The sequence below is a fragment of the Paralichthys olivaceus genome, chromosome 5 (assembly GCF_024713975.1).
Source record: "Paralichthys olivaceus isolate ysfri-2021 chromosome 5, ASM2471397v2, whole genome shotgun sequence".
NCBI lineage: Eukaryota > Metazoa > Chordata > Actinopteri > Pleuronectiformes > Paralichthyidae > Paralichthys > Paralichthys olivaceus.
Window position 1 is genome coordinate 7,562,392 of NC_091097.1, and position 19,662 is coordinate 7,582,053.

General features: G+C 38.8%; 1 protein-coding gene and 3 non-coding genes across 6 annotated transcripts; all 4 read right to left on the reverse strand.

The window, feature by feature from the left end:
• Positions 1-345: 345 nt before the first annotated feature.
• Positions 346-19,063, reverse strand: LOC109634048 (plexin domain-containing protein 1-like). 3 transcript variants are annotated; one of them, XM_020094301.2, is made up of 15 exons: positions 18,836-19,063; positions 15,374-15,400; positions 7,774-7,940; positions 7,356-7,499; positions 2,856-2,925; positions 2,606-2,728; positions 2,413-2,531; positions 2,224-2,323; positions 2,042-2,137; positions 1,852-1,933; positions 1,712-1,772; positions 1,498-1,621; positions 1,132-1,167; positions 900-1,057; positions 346-790 (listed from the first exon to the last, which is right to left on the reverse strand). In XM_020094301.2, the coding sequence occupies exons 3-15, from the start codon at positions 7,843-7,845 to the stop codon at positions 680-682; spliced, it is 1,296 nt and encodes a 431-aa protein (XP_019949860.2). In that variant the 5' UTR covers positions 7,846-7,940; positions 15,374-15,400; positions 18,836-19,063; the 3' UTR covers positions 346-679. The 3 variants fall into 3 exon arrangements, with proteins under 3 accessions (XP_019949860.2, XP_019949858.2, XP_069380907.1); XM_020094299.2 differs by lacking the exon at positions 18,836-19,063 and having other exon boundaries at positions 15,374-15,582; XM_069524806.1 differs by lacking the exons at positions 15,374-15,400; positions 18,836-19,063 and adding an exon at positions 9,504-9,618.
• Positions 4,564-4,635, reverse strand: trnac-gca (transfer RNA cysteine (anticodon GCA)). Its single transcript has one exon. It is a non-coding gene; the product is annotated as a tRNA-Cys (tRNA).
• trnac-gca (transfer RNA cysteine (anticodon GCA)) lies at positions 5,976-6,047 on the reverse strand. Its single transcript has one exon. It is a non-coding gene; the product is annotated as a tRNA-Cys (tRNA).
• Positions 6,799-6,870, reverse strand: trnac-gca (transfer RNA cysteine (anticodon GCA)). The gene has a single exon. It is a non-coding gene; the product is annotated as a tRNA-Cys (tRNA).
• Positions 19,064-19,662: the final 599 nt, after the last annotated feature.

Below are 19,662 nucleotides of genomic sequence, written 5' to 3' on the forward strand. Positions count from 1 at the left end.
CCTGCTGATTAAAGAGCTGTACTGAATCCCTTCTATGTAGCTCTGGAAAGATTGTAAATTCTTTTTTTTACCTCCTTTAAACTGTTGCAAACATTTCTCCTAAATTCTAAATTCAACAGACACTGGAATGAAAGGGCTGCCATACAGGTATATGTAGATCTAAAACAAACCTGGGGTGTGCTCTTATTATTATGGCTTTTTTTTTGTTGGTGCGACATGAAATAAAACAAAAACACCAAATCAAGCTGATGTACTGATTGGGAACTATGCTGTTTTCTCAAAAAAAAGGTTGAACTTAAAATGAATAACTTTTCCATTAAAAAATGCAGGAACAGAGACTGAAGCCCCTCCCTCCAGGTCTTTATTTATTTGATGTCAGCATAGCATTTTTTAAATAAAGTTTAAAAACAAGTTGGAGTCCAGCCATTGTTTATTCCAACAAAGATATAGACTGAAAATGTAAATCATTCAATGTCAAGCTATGGTTCGCTGTAATCCAACAATACTGTTGCAACTATTTCATCTTTTTGCAAAAACTGCTTTAAAAAAACAACCATAAGCTGAATGCAAAAGTTGAACTGGGTCTGAAATGTGAATGTTTGGCTGTGGAAATGTATATGTATATGTTCAAAAATCAGTTCAATGCGAATATCCCCCCAAGTCTATATTTATGCTTTCATCATGGCCCTGCTTCAACAATGCTGTATCTCTCATGTCCTTCTCCTTCCACTTCTGTGTAGCCTGGTTGCTGCTTCTGAAACTTCAACGAAGGCCAAAAGTTCTTGCGTCGCTTTAAAAGAAATAAGAAAGAAAGAGAGCACAGAAAAAAACATGTTTGATGAGGAAATTCTGTGTGTCGGCAATAGCTTGTCTCTAGTTGGAAGTGTGGGGGAATCTACCTGGATGAGGTAAAGTGGTGATGCAACAGCAGGATGGCAGTTGATGTAAAGAGCTACGAGTATCAGAGCCAAGAGCAACACGAGAGCAGCTGCTAGTCCTGCTATCACTGCTGTGTTTGGAAACTCTTCGCTCCTGGGTGAAGAATCTGACTTCACATCTGTATCAAGGAAGAAGACGCAGGATTAAATACACCATCATGTTTCTAAACTAAAAAGGCAACTGTTAACTCACCATTGCTTGCCTTTAATATATGATGTTTAGTTTTATCTGAAAGAAGAAAGAAATTATTATATAATGAATATTATTCGATATATTCACAGATTTCCCTGTGTAAGAATGGAAGATTCTTGATGAAAAAAACAGGTGCATTAAGGAGACTGATATCTAAGTGTGTACAATGTGGTGCAGCTGAATTGAATTCACGGGGACTGTTGGGTTTAGGCAGAGCCATGCTGAGTGCCATTCTTGTTGATATACAAACCTTAATATAATGGACTTCCCCTTCTATGGACACATTGATATAGCATAATAGGTCAATAAACATAAAAGTTGAAAATAATGAATATATCGCACTTAAGCAGATTAATTCAGTCTCACCATCACTTTTACAGTCTTTCTGTAGTGGAGTCGGAGAAAATGTCACATCCTCCATTTCTGGTGTGATAGAGGAACCTGTGGAGCTGTCACTTCTGCTGTAATCCTCACAGGTTGCATCTTTGCTCTGCCCACACAGATTATATTATACATTTATATATTTGAATCTAAAAAATGGCAAAATAAGCAGGTATTCATTCATGATGTCCAGCAGTACCTCTTCGGAACAGGCGTAGTCCAACCATTCCTGTCTGTGTCTATCCATGCCATCTGAACACCTAAAACGACATAGGAGGAGAATCATCACATTGATCCTCTGTGATATTAACACTGCAGCCATCAATTTGCCTCACTCACCTCTGGAGCACATGACACCAACTACAACCTGATGTCTGGTTGGATGAGAGGCAGCGCTCACAGCTGTCATGCTGCAGACAGGCTGAGCAGAGGGAAGAAAAAGTTTGACAGATTGTGTGTTGATGCTGGATCCTTGAAATAATCTTTTCTGATATTTTGCCAATGATTTATACAGACATGAATCACTCACTAGGCAGCGCAGTGAACTCAACAGCAGAGTGGTTTGAGATCTTTGTCCCATCTATCTCTACCCTGTGGTACTCGTAAATTGTCCGCTGCTGGGCCTCTGTGTCAGAGATGTCTCAGAATTACTAAAAATGTTCACAAAAGCCTCTGATACTGGAATGGCTGTATCGAAAAGTTATTTCTGACCTGGTGATTGAGAAGAGTTTGACGAGACCATGAAGGCGTCAGACAAACCGACCTTCACTAGATGCTCAGCCTCACCAATCATATCTAAGGACTGTGGTATCTAGTGAAGAGAAATAAAAAGAGAACCCACTTATGCATCAGTAGTTTTCATGATCTGGAATGAGCACAAGGTAAATGTGAGCATCTTACGTCTCTGTAGCTGAACGATATGGTTCCTGTTTTGTGAAGTGCAACCTGAAAGGTGAAGGCCCCCTCTGACTCTCTGCCAGAGAGTCTCACCCGCTCCCACTGGACCACAAACACCTCACCTGGAGAGAGCGGAGGTCAAACAGGAGTCAAATAAAAGAGAAGACGGATGTTTAAACACCAGGTCATATCTTACCATTATCCAGGTATTGCACAGTGGCTTCTTTGGAGTGGCTGGGGTCAAAGCTAGCCATCAGAGGTGCGATGTACTGTGTTGTTGTCAGCATGCGGTGAGTAATGTCCCCCGTGAAGATAAACCCTGAAAATGTCCAGATGGGAGAATGTGTAAGGCTCGGGTATGACCCGTTACATTGAATAAACACTTAACCCCTCTGAACATTTGCTGGAAAGGTCACTCGAACATTTGCTAAAAAAGCAAACTGTACCTCCTGTTGCTATGGTAACCTGCCTCAGGTAATGTCCATAAAAGGGAAAGTCAAATGATAGGGCAACCTTCTGCAAAAAAAGAGACGGAGGGAATGAGATATTTGAATGTACAGTTTTATGCAACTTTCAAATAAACTGAATCCACAATTCACAAACTGCAGTTACTGATTTTGAGGTTATCATGTTGTTATGTGTGGTGAACATCAAAATCAGGTCCTAGCAGCGAAGGAGGAGAAACAGCCAGTTTGCAGTGGACTGGGACAGAATAAATAAGCTGCAAAATGGTTACTTATCTGGACAAAAATGTAAAGTTCTCTTACTCAAAGGTAATTTTTTATACATTTTAAAACACCACACTTGCTCACTAAGTAATTTCATCACATATATATTCAGATATTAAAGTTACAAGTAAAAATCCATAAGAATTGTATGAAATGAATTCCTATTTTTGATACTTTCAGTTACAATTCAGTGTATTTATATTTCCGTCAAGGAGATTATGTTTTCACCGCTGTCCATTTGTTTGATGGTTGTTGTTTTTTTAAGCAAGATTACACAAAAACTACTGGACGACCATTACATTTTAAATAATAACATTGTGAGATAGGATGTAATTCCACATTTTCCTTGATTTTTCAGAGTATTATGGTGAGGGGATATTTACGAGTGTGTGAAATGTGGTGCAGATCCAAGTAAAACTCAAGATCTAGTAGATTTAAATGTGGCAATGATTGGACCGTCAGGCCTTGGCAGAGATATTCGCTCCACTGAGTGCCATTCTTTTTTTTTTTGGTTGGATTAAAATGGCCTGCCTGCACATGGGGGGTTTACAGGAAACTATGAAGTATATAATCATATCACGTTCACTGTTTACTGTTAACACACAGCCATGCCAGAGGAGATTAAATATCCTCATTATTCACTGTAAACCCTTGTTGTCACCAAATCACCCAGGGCTGAGAGTATTGCTACCTACCACTTGGCCACACTGGGTAACTGAAATCTACCGTGAAATAATTTGTTCACAAAAGCCATATTATCAGTTTCAAGATCAACAGGCAAATGGAACAAGTAATGCTGCTGGAGCCACTGATGAACATGATCGGCTTTCTAATTTTGTCCGTTTATGGTCGTGTTTATAAGAAGCACTGCTCTGACTGCTGCTTCTCCTGGATTGGATGTTGTTACAGAGTGGAAACTCCTGGGTTCTGCTCATCCATGTTCCTGAGTTAAGTATGTTATGTACTAAAGTGAGCTGAATGTATTGCTCAGGTGCCAGGTGTTGGAAAACAGAGGTCGACAGCAGGCAGGTGCTGACGGCCTCTGACACGATTGCAGCACTTGGCGTGTTCTAACACCTAACAGTCTCTTAGCTCCCTCTGTTTCACTTTACTCGTCAGGATGGTTGATTTCCATCCGGACTTACCCTCACACAGAATGTTAGGGAAACATTCAAATGCACTGTAATTATTTTACAAATGCAGAACCAGCATCATGTGTACATGTTACTTTATAACTGAATTTAACAAAGGACAGAAAAGAGAGTTAGATTAATACTGATGCTTTTGAACTACAGAAATTTGTGATCAAATTCATTAAAAGTTGCCAGATTTGGGAGCACACATGGTGCATGATTCACATGTATTTAAACATATTACAGTACAACAATCAATCATATTTAAATAACTATTCCCTCTTCAATTAAGCAGGGGGCACCCAGATTTGAACTGGGGACCTCTTGATCTGCAGTCAAATGCTCTACCACTGAGCTATACCCCCTCTTATCATGTGACAAAAATGGTTTGAAATATGACCATATGTATAAAAATGTCAACATAATTATCAAGTTAAACAACAGAGTGAATTTATATCTATATAAATGTTTCAGTTCAAATCACGTTGTTACTTGTTCTTATTTACAAACATTTTGAAATCATTTATGGTCCTAAAAACTTTGTTTTCTGAGCCAAAGATGAGTTTTGACTACAAAATGATTCCATACTATGTCGTACTGTGTAATATGTCTTGAGTACTTAATATGTTGCCTACTATATGTTCGAGCTTCTTATACGTTTACACTGGAGATCAGAGAAAAAGCATTCTGTCTATGTCCTGTACAAATGGCAGAATTTACAATAAAGTTGACTTTGACTTTAATATAATGAATTAAACCTCTGCTTCATGCATCTATACATACTCATATACACTATAATTTTACTTTAATTCAATCTCAAGATTACCATTGTTGTCAATGCGCTGCGTCTTGTCTCATGCATTATCGATATCCACCCCATATTTCAACACTTTATTGTCCATTCTGCCATATGCACAGGACACAGACAGGATTGAAATGACGGCCCTCACTGTTTGCATTAGGTTGCACTACACTGAACGACTTTGCTCAGAAGTGGCTGTAAAACCAGTGGTCACATAAGGAGAGCTGCTTCCAAGCTGCATGTTTCCAACAGCAGGGGGCACCCGGAGTTAAACCAGGGAACCTCTTGATCCACAGTGACATCTTGCTGGTTGGCCTTATACATTACCATACAGAGGATGCAAATGTACAAATCCTAGATTGTGTTCTATGAATTTTAAAGACATGGTAACTGTGTACATGGTCTCAAAAATCATTGGAAAATTTGATTTTGGCCTGTGTGAGTTGCTTAGCTTAGCTTCGGTCAAATATTTGATCAGATTGATGAGAACATATACTACACTTAAAAGTCTCTCATCTTTTATCTGAGGTTAGAAAGTTCATGCAACATTTTTTTCTAGTACAGTGGATCACTTCAAAGAAGTAGAGACATTTTACACATAGCAGGGGTTCACATACCCAGATGTCTGATTGACAGTGACCTACCACTTACAAATAAGGAAAAATCATATGCATAAAACATAAATATCTCTTACAAAGTAAATCATCTAGTGGATACATTTGTATATTTCAGACTAAATTCTGTTGTGGCCTCAATGCTTCTGTCAAATAAAGACAGACTGTAACTGTGGTGTTATCTGAGTGCTGTGTGTCAGCAACATAGGAATACACAGTTTAAAAAGGAGAGATGACTGCTAATTCACAGGTTTGCAAATGTGATGACATTACCCACATGAATTGAAGCAGGGGGCACCCAGAGTTGAACTGGGGACCTCTTGATCTGCAGTCAAATGCTCTACCGCTGAGCTATACCCCCACATAAAGCATCTGCTGCATTGGCAATCATGAACCATCTCCAGTTTTGTGCATATCTCACATTGGAGATTGGAAACATTATTAAACCAGTATGTTGAAATATTTGCGTGTGTGAGCTAAGAGGATTCCCACCTTAACTTTATTAAAACCTTAAGATACATAAGATACTTGGTTCCAACGTCCATCATAACTTTAGAAAGTGGATTTGAATTCAAAACATTTTAAATTGCTGCTTCCCTGGTGTGGCACATGCTGCATGCAAAAGAGAGGGACAGCCTGATTTGAACTGAGGGTCTATTCATTTTCAGACAAGTGCCCTGATATACACCCTTCAAATCATGCCTCCCAATTTTTATTCACTGAATCCAATTGTTTAAAATACATTAAGAAGCCTGGGAAATCAATTGTTGCCTCAGTTTGAGATTGAATCATCTCCTTCTCCACCTCAGAATCATCTGTAATCAGCAGCTGTGTTGCATTGATGTGCTCCATCTCATCAAGATGTGCATACATGTTGCTAAGAGAGCAGTGTGTTTGAGAAGTGTTGTGTCTGTTTAAGACGCTTGGAAAACCTACAGCTCTTTATCACAGTGTTACTTTCTGTTCAGATTGATTTCCATCCTGCCGTGTCCTCACACACAGTATTAGGGCAAACTTTCAAATTCTTCTTTTACAAATGCAGTTTAATTATCTGTCTGCTTGCATGTAGATAGTTTCAAAACTAATTTGACTAAGAATGAATGAACTAAAGCAGGGGGCACCCAGATTTGAACTGAGGACCTCTTGATCTGCAGTCAAATGCTCTACCACTGAGCTATACCCCCTATGAAAACTATCCAAAGCATTTTTACTAATCTGCTCTTAAATTATTTTGAATATAAAGTATAAAGGAAGATAACAACGAAGTACATGTACTTACTTTAGTTACTTTTTAAGACTTTCTGTCTTTTTACACAGATAAGAGAAGCACATTTGAACAAAGAAATGTATGCTTAGTTTCATTAAAATCTGTAGTTAAATATTCTACAAACATGTTTAATGAATTACTTATATTAAACATTTTACTGTACAACAGAGATCATCCAAGATCATATATTTTACTGCATTCTTTTTAAAGAATGAATGAACCTGGTATCCTCCTGATCCGCAGTGAATCCATTAATATATTTAGTCAGGTTTCAGGCTGGATTATAATCATATTGGTCTGTGTTGGGTCTGAGAAAGAACTTAGACCACCTCATTATGAATCACAATGAGCAATGTCTACTAAAGAAATAGTGCATGTGTTTTTTTTGTGTGAGAAACTTACCACAGCTTGTTTGTAAGAATTTGACAGAATCCCGTGGACTCTAACTTGGCCATGCCGTACGTCACTCATGTCTACCCATAGTTCCTGTGTGCGCTGGTCCTCGGGGCCAAAGCTACGCCATGTGTAATATTTGCCAGAATCCTCCTTCAAGACAGAAAAACACAAGAGGATCAGAGGCTGCGATGGTGTGACCGCGTTCAGAGAGTGTGTCATACAATCATTAAGAGTTCACTATGAGCACAGTTTCATCTCTTGCTGTCATATGCGTCTCCAAGTGAGTGGAAAAAAGTAATGTTTACTTTCAAAAGAGGGCAGTGTTTGACTCCAAGTTAAACAAATAGAACCTGTCAAAAGCCAAAAACATAATAAACGCCACAAACCATTACAGTCAAAGGAAACACTGTATTGTTACACTCACTACTACACGTGTCATGTTGTCTGGCAGGGTGTCAATGGTTAGCCCTCCACCCAAGACCGCCCTGCTTATCATGGCGTGGCCTGAGGATGACCTCTGAACTCTTTGAGGATGACCGTCACCTCCAGTTGACTCTTCATGATGCTGTGAGGTCACACTGTACCAATCATCTGTCAGAAAAATCACGAGCATCAGGTTAGCATGCTGTTCTGCTCATTATGTGATATGATGATATACGCAGTTGCATTATATCTTCTGAAACTTGAAATCCACTGAAAAACCACACACTGCTGGGAAACATTTCAGATGCCAAATACTTTCTCACTCATGAGACTGATGTTTACAGCTGTGTCTCAGAGCTCAGTTTTGTCGGCCTAACAAGGAATTACATTTTGCTTTTGAAATCATAGGTCGAGGCCTTGTCAGTTAAAACCATTGTTGAATGAAGTCAAAAACAATACAAGAAACATTTAGTGGTGCTCAGGAGGAGCTGTCAGATCCTACAAACAATGAAAACCATATTTGGTGAGAAACCGGGACAGGTTGGCTCTTTTCTCAAACCACAAATTCAAAGCATAGAACAGAGCCTATGATTTAAAGCCACGCTGATGCTGGGGTTCCTTTTCTAGAAGATCGGAGTTTATGATTTTCTGTGGAGTGTTGAAAAAGGCATGTCTGCTGGCACATTTATACCAAGTGCCACCGGGGTGGTCGCCAGCAAAAGCAGCCAGAGGGGCCCCAAAGAGGAGAAATATTTTGTAATTGCTCCTGATCTACTTTTAACAGTCAGTCACTGATGATTCCAGAAGTCTGCAATAATAGCAAAAATCAATTACATATATTAAGCTTCCACACAACAAGTGCTGCTTCACTCTGTTACAAACACATGAACAAGTTTGCTTTTAGAGCAAGATTTTAAAACCATTTTCAGAGTTGACAGTTGTGCTAAAATGTCCATTTGTGCTTCTTCTCTTTCCACAAGCAAGTTGATTAAAAAAAAAGTTTGTGCTCGTAATGAGATTCAAGAATTCAGAAAGACATATGTATAATATACACATAGCAAGAAAAGACATGAATAAACCTAATCCTAAAAATGATTCAAATCAAACTGAACAGCATTCAGACATCAGTTATACACCCCTCCCAAATTTCAGGCATACAGTTCCCAGGTGTAATAATACATAGATGCAACAAGCTCATTTATTTATTTATTTAGATAAGAAAAGTGTTAAAAAGAAACATGTCCGAAAAAAAAAAAAAAAGTGTTTTATCATAATAAATTTCCATATTATCTATCTATCAAATGTAAAATAATAAAAAATAATACTTGCATGCAGGATTGTCCTTTGAAAAATAATATATATCTATTTACATGTTTCTATCTATCTATCTATCTATCTGTCTATCTTTCTATCTATCTATCTTTTTACATGTTTCTATCTATCTGTCTATCTATCTATCTATCTTTTTACATGTTTCTATCTATCTATTGGTCGTGGGTTATTTTAAATATTACGGTAATCGGTTTGTGGTGTTAGGTAGATTACGGGGCACCTTAATGACGTCACAAACAGACTATATAACCCCCAGCACAGCAGCTTCCGGCTGCGGGGTGTCTGTTCTAACCCTAAGTCAGCGTGGCCTCCTGTACGTGACGTTCTCTGTTTTCTCTTCTCTGGCTTTCAGTGAACTACAGGAGATCTTTTGTTGTCCAGATTGACACGTTTACCAACCAGACGCAAAAAAAAAAAAGCCAAGATGGTCACTCCGTCTCGTTCAGTTTCCCGGCAGAAGCACCGTGAACGTCCCGCCGTGGTCAGCCCGGCTGCCGCGAAGAGTTGGTCTCTGCTGCTCCGGTGTCTTCATGTCGGGAGTCTCCTCCAGCTGAGCAGATTAAAGCTGAGCAGGGCGACTCTGCCACATCTGCAGTGGTGTGGTCAGGAAGCTCCGGCTCACACACACATGTTAACATGTGAGGTAACAGTTCCAGCTCTCCCCTCACGTTGAGGCTAGCTTGATTTCCAAGCCCATGCTAAGGCTAGGTAGCTTTGGGTTCTGCCCACTGAGTTACACTAATCACCAAAAGTCCAGTTCCTCCAAGTGCTGAGGTACCGGCACATGCAATGGCGAAGGCACAACGTGCAGGTGACCCGGATTTACGCACAAGCTGGAGCCTTCGTGAGCGTTAACGCGAAAAACGTGCGTAAATTGATGTGTGTTAGCTGCCGCTGCTCGCCTGACTTCATGCTAACACTCAATCATTCCACTTCTCTACAGCTGGAACGACTGGGGGATGCATCGATGAGACGATTGGAAGAAAATTAACTGGGAACTATTTATATGTGATTGATCGTTCCGTCATCAACGATCTCAAATGAGAACATTTGCCTATTTCCCTCAATTTTCAACGGAAAACCTAACACGATTTTTACGTGCAGATTCTATGATAGTTAACTAAACTTTTGGGGTTTTTGGTGTGAATATCTAACTTCCTCTTTGATAGGTAAACACTGAGGAATCCGATGAGGCAGAGCTGCTAACATTCTACGACAGAACCTTTAATAAACCAGATGGCACACAGTAGAGCCCATATACCTCTGCCAAGGCCCAACAGCTCCATTAAGTACAATCAAGCTGCACCAAAATTGATATCTGTTCCCTGTAAGTCTGATTAAAAAAAAAATTAAGATCCATGTATGAGAAATCAAAGAAAATGTTGAATAAAGTAAATTAACAATCCTGGATCCCCTGATCTGCATCTGAAACAAAATGAAATTCTTCCCTGACCCATACCTCATCCCTCTACCAGGATTCCTGGAAAATCTGTCAAATGCAGATGAAAACCATAACCTCTTTGGTGGAGATAATAATGAAGGCCTTAAAACTTGATTTTGATAGAATCCCATTAGATAGAAAACCCACAAGAGTCAGTATTGTTCTGCCAAATGGTTTAGATTTCTAATTCTAATCCTGCAGTTCATCAAATTATTCTGACTCATGAGCTGGCGTAACCCTGGGACTTTCAGGCCTCCTGCACAGTTGCCTGATTTGCCCAGTAGGTAATTCAAGCTTGTGTTGTTGTTGTATCTTGAATATAAAATACTTATATTCAATTTTGAAACGGTTTCTCATTGACATGTCTGAGATTACAAAATGTTAGCGGCCCTGCGATTGTATTAGCTTCTGATGGAGGATGGGTGTGTTCAACACTTATTGCAAAGGAATAAAACATGTCAGACTTGGTAAAGATGGGTGAGGATAAAGATATTTAAAGCCTGTGGGTTCACGCTCAATAAAATGTTTGTGATGAAGGCAAATTTTGAGGTTTGCGCAACGTCTTAACTTTAATTTAAGTTGAAGGCACAGCTCACGGTTGACAGTTAAAAGCAAACCCACAATACAACATGTGGTGTATTCATTATGAGTCTTGACCACCTGAACTCTGTTTTTTCAAGAAATACTTTCAAGATCAGTCATTTTATACAGTACATGTTTCAAGTCTAATTAAAGACAGCAGAGAACAGACGACATCTAAATCCTTCCTTACTGCAGTTTTGCAGATGCTCATTGTAAAACAGAGAGCTGTTAACGAGCATTTGTCTTTAAAAACAAATCTGGAAAAACTTCCAGAAAACAAATTTTTGATTATTAAGTTTGACATTAAAACTGCCCAAATTTTCATGAATCTCTAAACAGCGTCCTCTAAGCACCAGCACCCAGCGCAGCTCCTCCTACACCAGAGAACAGTTAGTTGACGTTGGTTTGCAGCCAGCCTTTCTGTGCTGAGTGTGGGAGGGAAACACAGGCCTGACGGTCCCTCAGCTTTGACGTTATGCCAGACCTCCAGAGCTCAGACTGTGTGGGACATTGGATGACGAGGTCTGGTTTAACCATCACTCCTTATTCACGCCATTAACACTGATGTCTCATGCGTCAAATAACAAGGCTCTGAAGTGACAACCCAAATGACTTGACCTCACTGGGAGCTCAGACTATTTGTTCCTCCCCACCCTTTGATTTAATTAAGTAGTGCGTCAATGCATTCATGGTGGCTCATTTATTAAACACTAAATGTGTGATTGTAGAGCAGCGGATCCACCCTGTTATGGCATCTATGAGGTAAGAGGAGAAACATTGTGTGCAGTGCTGCAGATAAACATATTCTCCGGTTTATTAAAGCTGGGATGGGTGTAGATGTAAAATGTGGATTTGCAGCTTATGATTTCTACTTAGGTCATCACTTCCTCTGCCAATAATTTTGAAATTACTGGCAGACGACCAAAAACAGTGATATTGTATAAACTGACAAAAAGTTTACTCATCCAATCCCATATGAATGAGTCACAGGATCACACCTAGTCCAAACCCAGCTCCCACTGCTGAACAGCTTACAACAATTCATACAAAACAGTACATTAAGTCCAATGAAAAAAAGAAAACTCACCTTCTTACACTTACATATAACTGTTGATAAAGCAGTGTATACCTTACCATACTGATTTTCATGGTAATGTCTGAACCATATACTGTATATATAGATGTATATATATATATACATGACTGCTCCTCAAAAGTGAAGCCAAAGGGCCTCAATCGCCACCTCGTGGGTCGCTGCAGTTAAGGTCATAAATCCTCCATGTTAGCAGAAGGACCAAACTAAAACTTTAAAGTACACGTCAAGAGAATTTTTTCTCAAAAAAGAAGCTGAAACCAAATCATCTTGATCCACTGCCTCCATGTTGCAGATGGAACATGGACAAAATTAAAAAGTACACATTTTTCTCATGGATGGTTTCCATCATTTTGAGGTAGTTCTCATCACACTGATGTCTGTTCAAATCTTCTTTACTCTGGTTAGTTTGGTTTTGATTAGTTATTTGATGCAATACAAACATGAACAACAGCTGAGACTGACTCATGATTGGTCGTGCGTGTGTATCGGTATAAAGGGCTCCTTGCTACAACAGCTCCATCTCCACCGATTAATAGAGAATGTGCAGACTCTGCCTCCGAATGTGCAAGATGGCAGCATTTGTCTCCGGCTTTTTTGGGTTTCATTTCTGGATAGTGGAAGGAAGTGGAGACACGTCGTATAATTTGTATTTACAGTTTCTGGTCTGAACTCTCAATTAGTTTTCAAAGTAGAAAAGGTGTATACATAGACATGACGTTAATGCAATGGTGAAACAAGAAACATCATTTACCTTGGCAAAAATACGAACACATTCATGGAAAAGTAAACATCCTGCATTCAAAATCCTACCAATGAAGTGTTCATTCTGTGCACATTCATTTAGTAATACTGGGCTTACATTTTCATAAATTATTTTTATGTCTCTACTCTCGCAAGGTGCTACATGAACACTGCCCCCCCCCCCACAAAAAACCAAAGGGAGAACATTGCAGCAGAATACCAAAGTGATGAATCAATATCCTCTTTTTGGAGAAAGGACAGGGGAAGTGCTGCGGTTTGAAGATAATGCCTAAAAATATTAAATGCACCCTCTCAACTGTAGTTATGGACACAGATGAGGTTTGAGGTGAATTTAATTTACATTTGAAACAACTTATTTAAGGGGGAAAAGTCAAGAAAAAGCAATGGGAGCAAGACTGTGGCGAAGGATCCAGTTATATTAAACAGGAACCTTTTTTCAAATAAAGGCAGTAGAGAGGGCAGATGTTTTGGTACCAGGAACTGACCTCTCTCCTGTTTTTACCAAACCACGACGTTTAGCCGTCTTTTTCTGTGAGTGGTCAGCTCAGAGCGGTATGAGAGGACACACCCTTCCTGAGCAGAGGCTTCAGCGTTTGGCACTGACGCCTCAACATCAGCCACAATAAACATGTATAGTTCATTTCTAAAAGTGTGCAAACTGCATTGCAAATGAGCAATTCCTCAGTATATTTCAACACAATACATTTCATCCAATTAAAGCGTTTTCTGTTGAAATTTAAAGTGTTTGTGAGAAAAGGAATGTTTATATTTAACTTCTACTTTTGTTAAATATTAGGGAAGAATGAGGAGCCTGTATATCTCAACTGAGCTGCTGATATATAACGGCAAAACCTTAAATAAATAACACTCAGAATTTTTCAAATGGCAAATACAATTGGTATCATTCATGAGAGGCTGAACAAGTTACATTAAAAAAAACAAAAAAAACAAGAGACATTCCAATTTTGATCCAAATCTTGTAAAAAAAAAACACAAGCGCACTGATTTCGTAACAAAGACGATATTTCTGCTTTTTTATTTTCTGATAAGAGAAATGAAGGAGTAGTTCCCAAAATTGTTTCCCATACAAATCCTGTAAATTACAGCATACTTCAGAAATAAATTGCTCAACTGTTGTCAGAAATCAGCGGGTGTCCTCTCTGCTTTATTCCTAAAGTCAACTTGGAAGTAACTTTTTATAAAATAAAGAGTCAAGCTGGAGTCCATAGACCATAATATCATAACTATGATATTCTTGCAGCTCCAACATATCTGGAGCAGTTTCAGGCAATTTGTTAAACAAACTTCTCAGCCGGACGAGAGACGAGGGGCCAAACACTGAGGTCATCGTCGGGCACACAATTGAATCTCAGCCCGTGGGGGCTCTGTGTTTTTACAGTCTGGTTAACGTCAGAGAACTCTCCCAGGACCAAAGTTTCAAAACCGAACAATTTATAAAGGTTGTGTGACGAGGCAGATAAGAAAGAAATTGGGTGGAGGATAGAAAGGTATGTTAGGTCAATAAATACATGCTGACCTCTGATTTTGCACTTCAGATAAATTGTTTCATTTGCAATACATTTTTCCCTCTTCAGAATGTGCCTCCTTGACTCATGATTATGGATCATTTCATTTTTTTTGTGCCGTTATAAATAAGTATTTCATATAAGCTCATGAACCAGAGAATTCTCAACTTCATATTCAGAGACAGCCCCCATTTTAAATAACGAATCCCCGCTGGGGTGCATGGGAGTCATCAGACAAGTTTATGAGGCAAATTCCTCAAAATGAGAAAAAAAGTAAAACACAGGATAAAGTCCTGCATTTCATTCTGAAGCTCTCCGCTTCCTAAAATATCTCTTTACATTTATAAAACACTATACATGGCAGGTGATGAATACAATGCCTCCCTCCAGACTCCAGGGAGGCAAGAGGAAAAACAAAGTCCAGATCTAATTTTAAACTCTGAGACGAACTGTTTGCGGGCTGTTGTTCAGACTCAGGCACATGCTTGTGGAATCTGGTATTTTTATTGTACACTTTATTGTAAACTAGGTCATTTACTTTAGTGTGTAACATATAAAGAGCAAGACATGCCCATTTGTTGCCCCACAAAGATTCCTCTTTGGCTTCTGTGGTTAAGTCGAAATAGCAGCGAGAGCAGACACAGTATTAATGTAAAAATGAATGAAAAAGAACTTCAACTTTTCAGTTTAACGGCAGGAGTTATGTGTTAGCTAATTAATAAAGTTTAACTGCAGAGGTTTCAAAGCATTAAATAGAAACAATTAATACATTTATTAAGTGGAGAGGCTGGAGTTATTGAAGTTATTAGTAAGATGTTAGCAGGTGAGATGAAGTGATGATGGAGGGAAAAACAACGCTCACCTGTTTGCTGTTGATCTGTAGCCGGCTCTGTTTGTGGGAGACAGAGGAACAGCATCACTAAGTTGAACCACATCATGGACAGCAGCAGATTTTAGAAAAGTAAAATCAAACAGAAGCTTTGTCTTCGCTCCTTTCTTCTTTCTCTTTTCCTCTTTGCAAAAACACTTTTGTCCGAATCCCACTTCCATCCGCTGCCCTCTGCCTCCCTTCCAAATGTCGCCCTCTCCACACACCACCCCGTTTCTAAGTACACCCTTTCTCTCCTCCTAGTTGCTGTTCGTCTGTTGCCATGGGGATTGAAGAGGCACAAGGATCAGCTGATGAGGCTTTGGAGCAGGAAGAAGAAAGTTAATCGTCTGCACTCTTTTCTTTTCATTGTGTTTCTATCCTATTTCTATGCACAGTGTCTTTCTCTGTTTGGTATTCCAGCAACACATTGTGTGATAAAGGTGTTAATGGGATCATCCACTGGAGTCTGAGCAGCAGCAGAATGGCGCCTCCCTCTGTCCAAACAGCTACAAAAACAGTAAGAAATCTGCCTTCTGAGATTAGACATGAATATGATGATTCTGCCAATGCCAGCCCACTGCTAATTATGATGTTGCATATTCCATGTCATGACTGTTTATAGCTGCTCAAAACACAGAGTCTACTTCCCAACAACAACATCTTGTTGTTGTCCCCATGGAACAGAAGAGTCTCTGTTGCAAGTTTTTCTGAACGAAAATGTAAATAAATAAAAGCTATGTTGTTTATGACGTGTAAGCTGACAGAGAGATTTACAAGGACTGTGGCTCTTTCTCTGTTCCACAGCCTTCTTTGTTTTTATCTGCTTTCGGAGAAAACATGGGATCCTCGAGACAGCTGGTTTCACAGCTGGAAAGGCAATTAGTTCCCTGTCCAATAACCCAGACACACAGCGCACAGTGCCACAGCAGCAGGCGGGAACTGTCACACAAAGAGGCCAGGCTAACTCTATCTAACAATACACAGTTCTCATGAATTTATATTATCTGTAAATATTAAAGGGATAGTTCACTCATTATCTACTCACCACCATGTCGATAGAGGGGTGGGTGGAGTGTTTGAGATTGGATGAGTGTTAAAAAACCAAAAACATAAAATGCCTCTATACTGCTCCTGTGGTGTCATCCAAGTTTCTGGAAGCGCCGACATTCAAATTTAACTCGAAACTGGATCCTGTTTTTCTTCTTCTTTTTTTTTTATCTCTGAATGAGTCACCACCATGCAGTTACTTCAGTTGTATTGGATTTGGCTGCAACGCTGTTTACCCCTGAGTCTCCAGAAGTGTTTCCTGGACTCAAAATAAATTTAAATTTTTCGGTGAACCATCCCTTTAAGGTATTTTTTTGCTTACTGCATACAGCAACCACACAGGAAGACAAGTGCATGAAGAAAAAAACTGTTTGTGCTCTTGGTGATATTAATTACACAAAGTTGTAGCTTAATGTCAAGAGAATGTCCAGAAATTACTTAATCGGTGACTTAATGAAATCTTCCTCCAGTACTACAACAAGCCCTCATATGATTATGTGATAAAAGCAGTTTGTTGATTCTAAAGAAGTACAAATAATACATAGTTTTCATTTTCCCATTTTGGGAAAATTAAGTTGTGTTTAACCTCCTGTGCATGAAGTTACAATCACTTTCAATGAAGGGCACTGAAGAGGTGATTCAAGGTTAAAGCCATTATTTTGTACGGCAACCACCAAGGGTGACACAGGTACAAAGAGAAAACAATTTGTCATCTGCTTGAAGATATTAATTATAAGGGAGTGTAGCTTGATATAAAGACTCCATTTAACTTAATGACTCTTTCTGAGCATTACAACAAGCCCTCATATTATCATGATCATAGATGAAAGCGTATTTATACCTTGAGGATCTGGGGACCTTTTATCATGCATATTAGTAGGAAGAGTCACGAGTCCTGGAACTTAATGGATTACACTTTCTTGTGCTGTTTGCTTTTCACTCAATTGTACTGCATTGTGTCTGACCCACCAGAAGTTTGGGCTCTAGAGCCTTTAACCTCACTCGATCAGGTTTCCAGTAATATCAGTAGTATCTTGTTTTTCTGACCCTTATATTTTAAAAATAGTTTGGTGCATTCTGTAACCTGGTAGTTTTTTTTGTTTGTGGTTCATGTTTGTGTTTGACTTTGTCTTGATATGTTATTTTTGTGTTGTAAAAAAGTTTAAATATCATAAATAAAATGATTGATGTTTTTGTGTAAAGTCAGTGTATACGGTCCAGTATTGAAGTAAAAGTCTGTATTTACTGAAACTACTTATTTCAATATCATCATTAAAGATTAAATTTAAATGTGTATGTTAGTTAGAGCCCTGACAGTATGAAATGTGTGTTTCCACAGTAGCACAGTTACAATAAAACACTGCTGTAATATAAAGACTCTTCATTTGTCTTAATCAGTCTAACTGAAGCCTCATGCTTAGCTTGACTGGAGGAGGAATATTTAGAGTCAGTGAAAAAATAGTGCCAGGCAGGGAACTGTTTAGATGAATATAGCACTGCTTGCGTCAGCATTATAGAGCTTTTGTGACAATTTAACTTAAAACTATAAACTGGTTCTTAGATAATATATTAGCATTTCTCAAACACAATTTTACACGTTTATATGAATAATATTTATTGAACATTAGAAATCATGATTTCATAAAAGCATATCAATAACATATAAGGTATTGGGAATAGTACAATTAAACTGTTGCAATCATTTAAAAACAACAGTGTTTATGTAGCATTTCAAAAATATCTGCCATGAAAACGGTGTACTAAACAGTATTTTGCCCAAATCTATATACACATCAGACTCAATACACACGACAAAACGAAATACAAAATACTCCAGTCCTCTCTATCATATTTATTACATGTTGAACACCACAACTACCTCAGCCTGATGTTGCACTAAATCTTACATGTCTGTAATTCTTCCTTCCCCACAAACTATTTCACTCTGTGAATACTAAATTCTTATCCTTTTTTTTTTTTACAGTCGTAGAAAGCATTTCACTACATGTTGTACTGTGTATATAATAAAATTTGAACGGCAAGATATGAAAATACAGTCATAAGAGGAACTATCGCTAGATTATTTGAATATAACCAAAACACCACGCAGTCCAGGGTGCAGATATTAAGCCGGTGTACATTCAACAACTGTTAAATCTGTTTTTTTATTTTAAATGTAAAAACAATCCGGAAACTACGTTCAATTTGATGTTTTCATGAATTTTACCTGATTGATAAGGAGACAATTTTAAATCAGTGGGAAATCACAGTTATTGTGGCTGTAAGGTTATATTTGCACAATCTGCTTTAGTTTATACTCTATTGCTCTAATAACAAACATGAAGATAAATGACAGAGTTACAGCATCTACAGTAAACAGTGATGAATACTCAATGGTTGACGTACAGAGGAACATCAGTGTCTGCAGCCTCCTCTGCCTCCCCGAGACATGGGGGAACCCAGCGGCCCCGGAACACCGCATCCAGCCGGCAGACTCCCCTCGGCCCACCGCATGGACGGAACAATGGAGTCGGGGAATCACTCCCTATTCAAAGAACAGCTCAAAGAGACAGTCCCGTCCTCTGTGTGTTAAATCAGACCATCCCTCCATCTTCTTCCTGCCAGAATACAGACGAGTGGTTAAACAGGAAATTCCGGTTCAAAGTGGGGTCGCACGCTGGAAGAAACACATGAGCACCTCTAGTGGAATTAAATGAGAACTGACATTACTATGATTGTAGAATTTTATTTTTATATTATTTTTTTATATCCACACATATATTTAAAATGTGATATAATTCCATCTGTACATGTGCCTTGTTATTTGGTATTATTTATTGTGACGTCAATACCTCGACCTTTGTGTATGGGATATGTTCAGGAGCATCTCTGACGACAGCAACATGTCTGCAGAAGTGTTAGTGTTAGAATTAATCGGGGAAACTGGATGATACAATTCACTAAACCACAATCACAACGTTCCCAAACCAGAAGCTGTGGATGGATATAAAAACATCCGCCATGTTCTGAGATCCTGGACCAGAACTAAACGATGTATGGTGTAGAGCCACCACAACCATTTAATGAGACTTGGAGTGTTTGTCACATTGCTCTCAAATTTATTTTATATAAATGTCTCTGGCATAAAACATGAAGTCACTCATCAGGCGCAGACTTGCGATCTCTTCATATACAGTCTATGCTTGCGATCCAACGCGCACAGGAGCGACAGA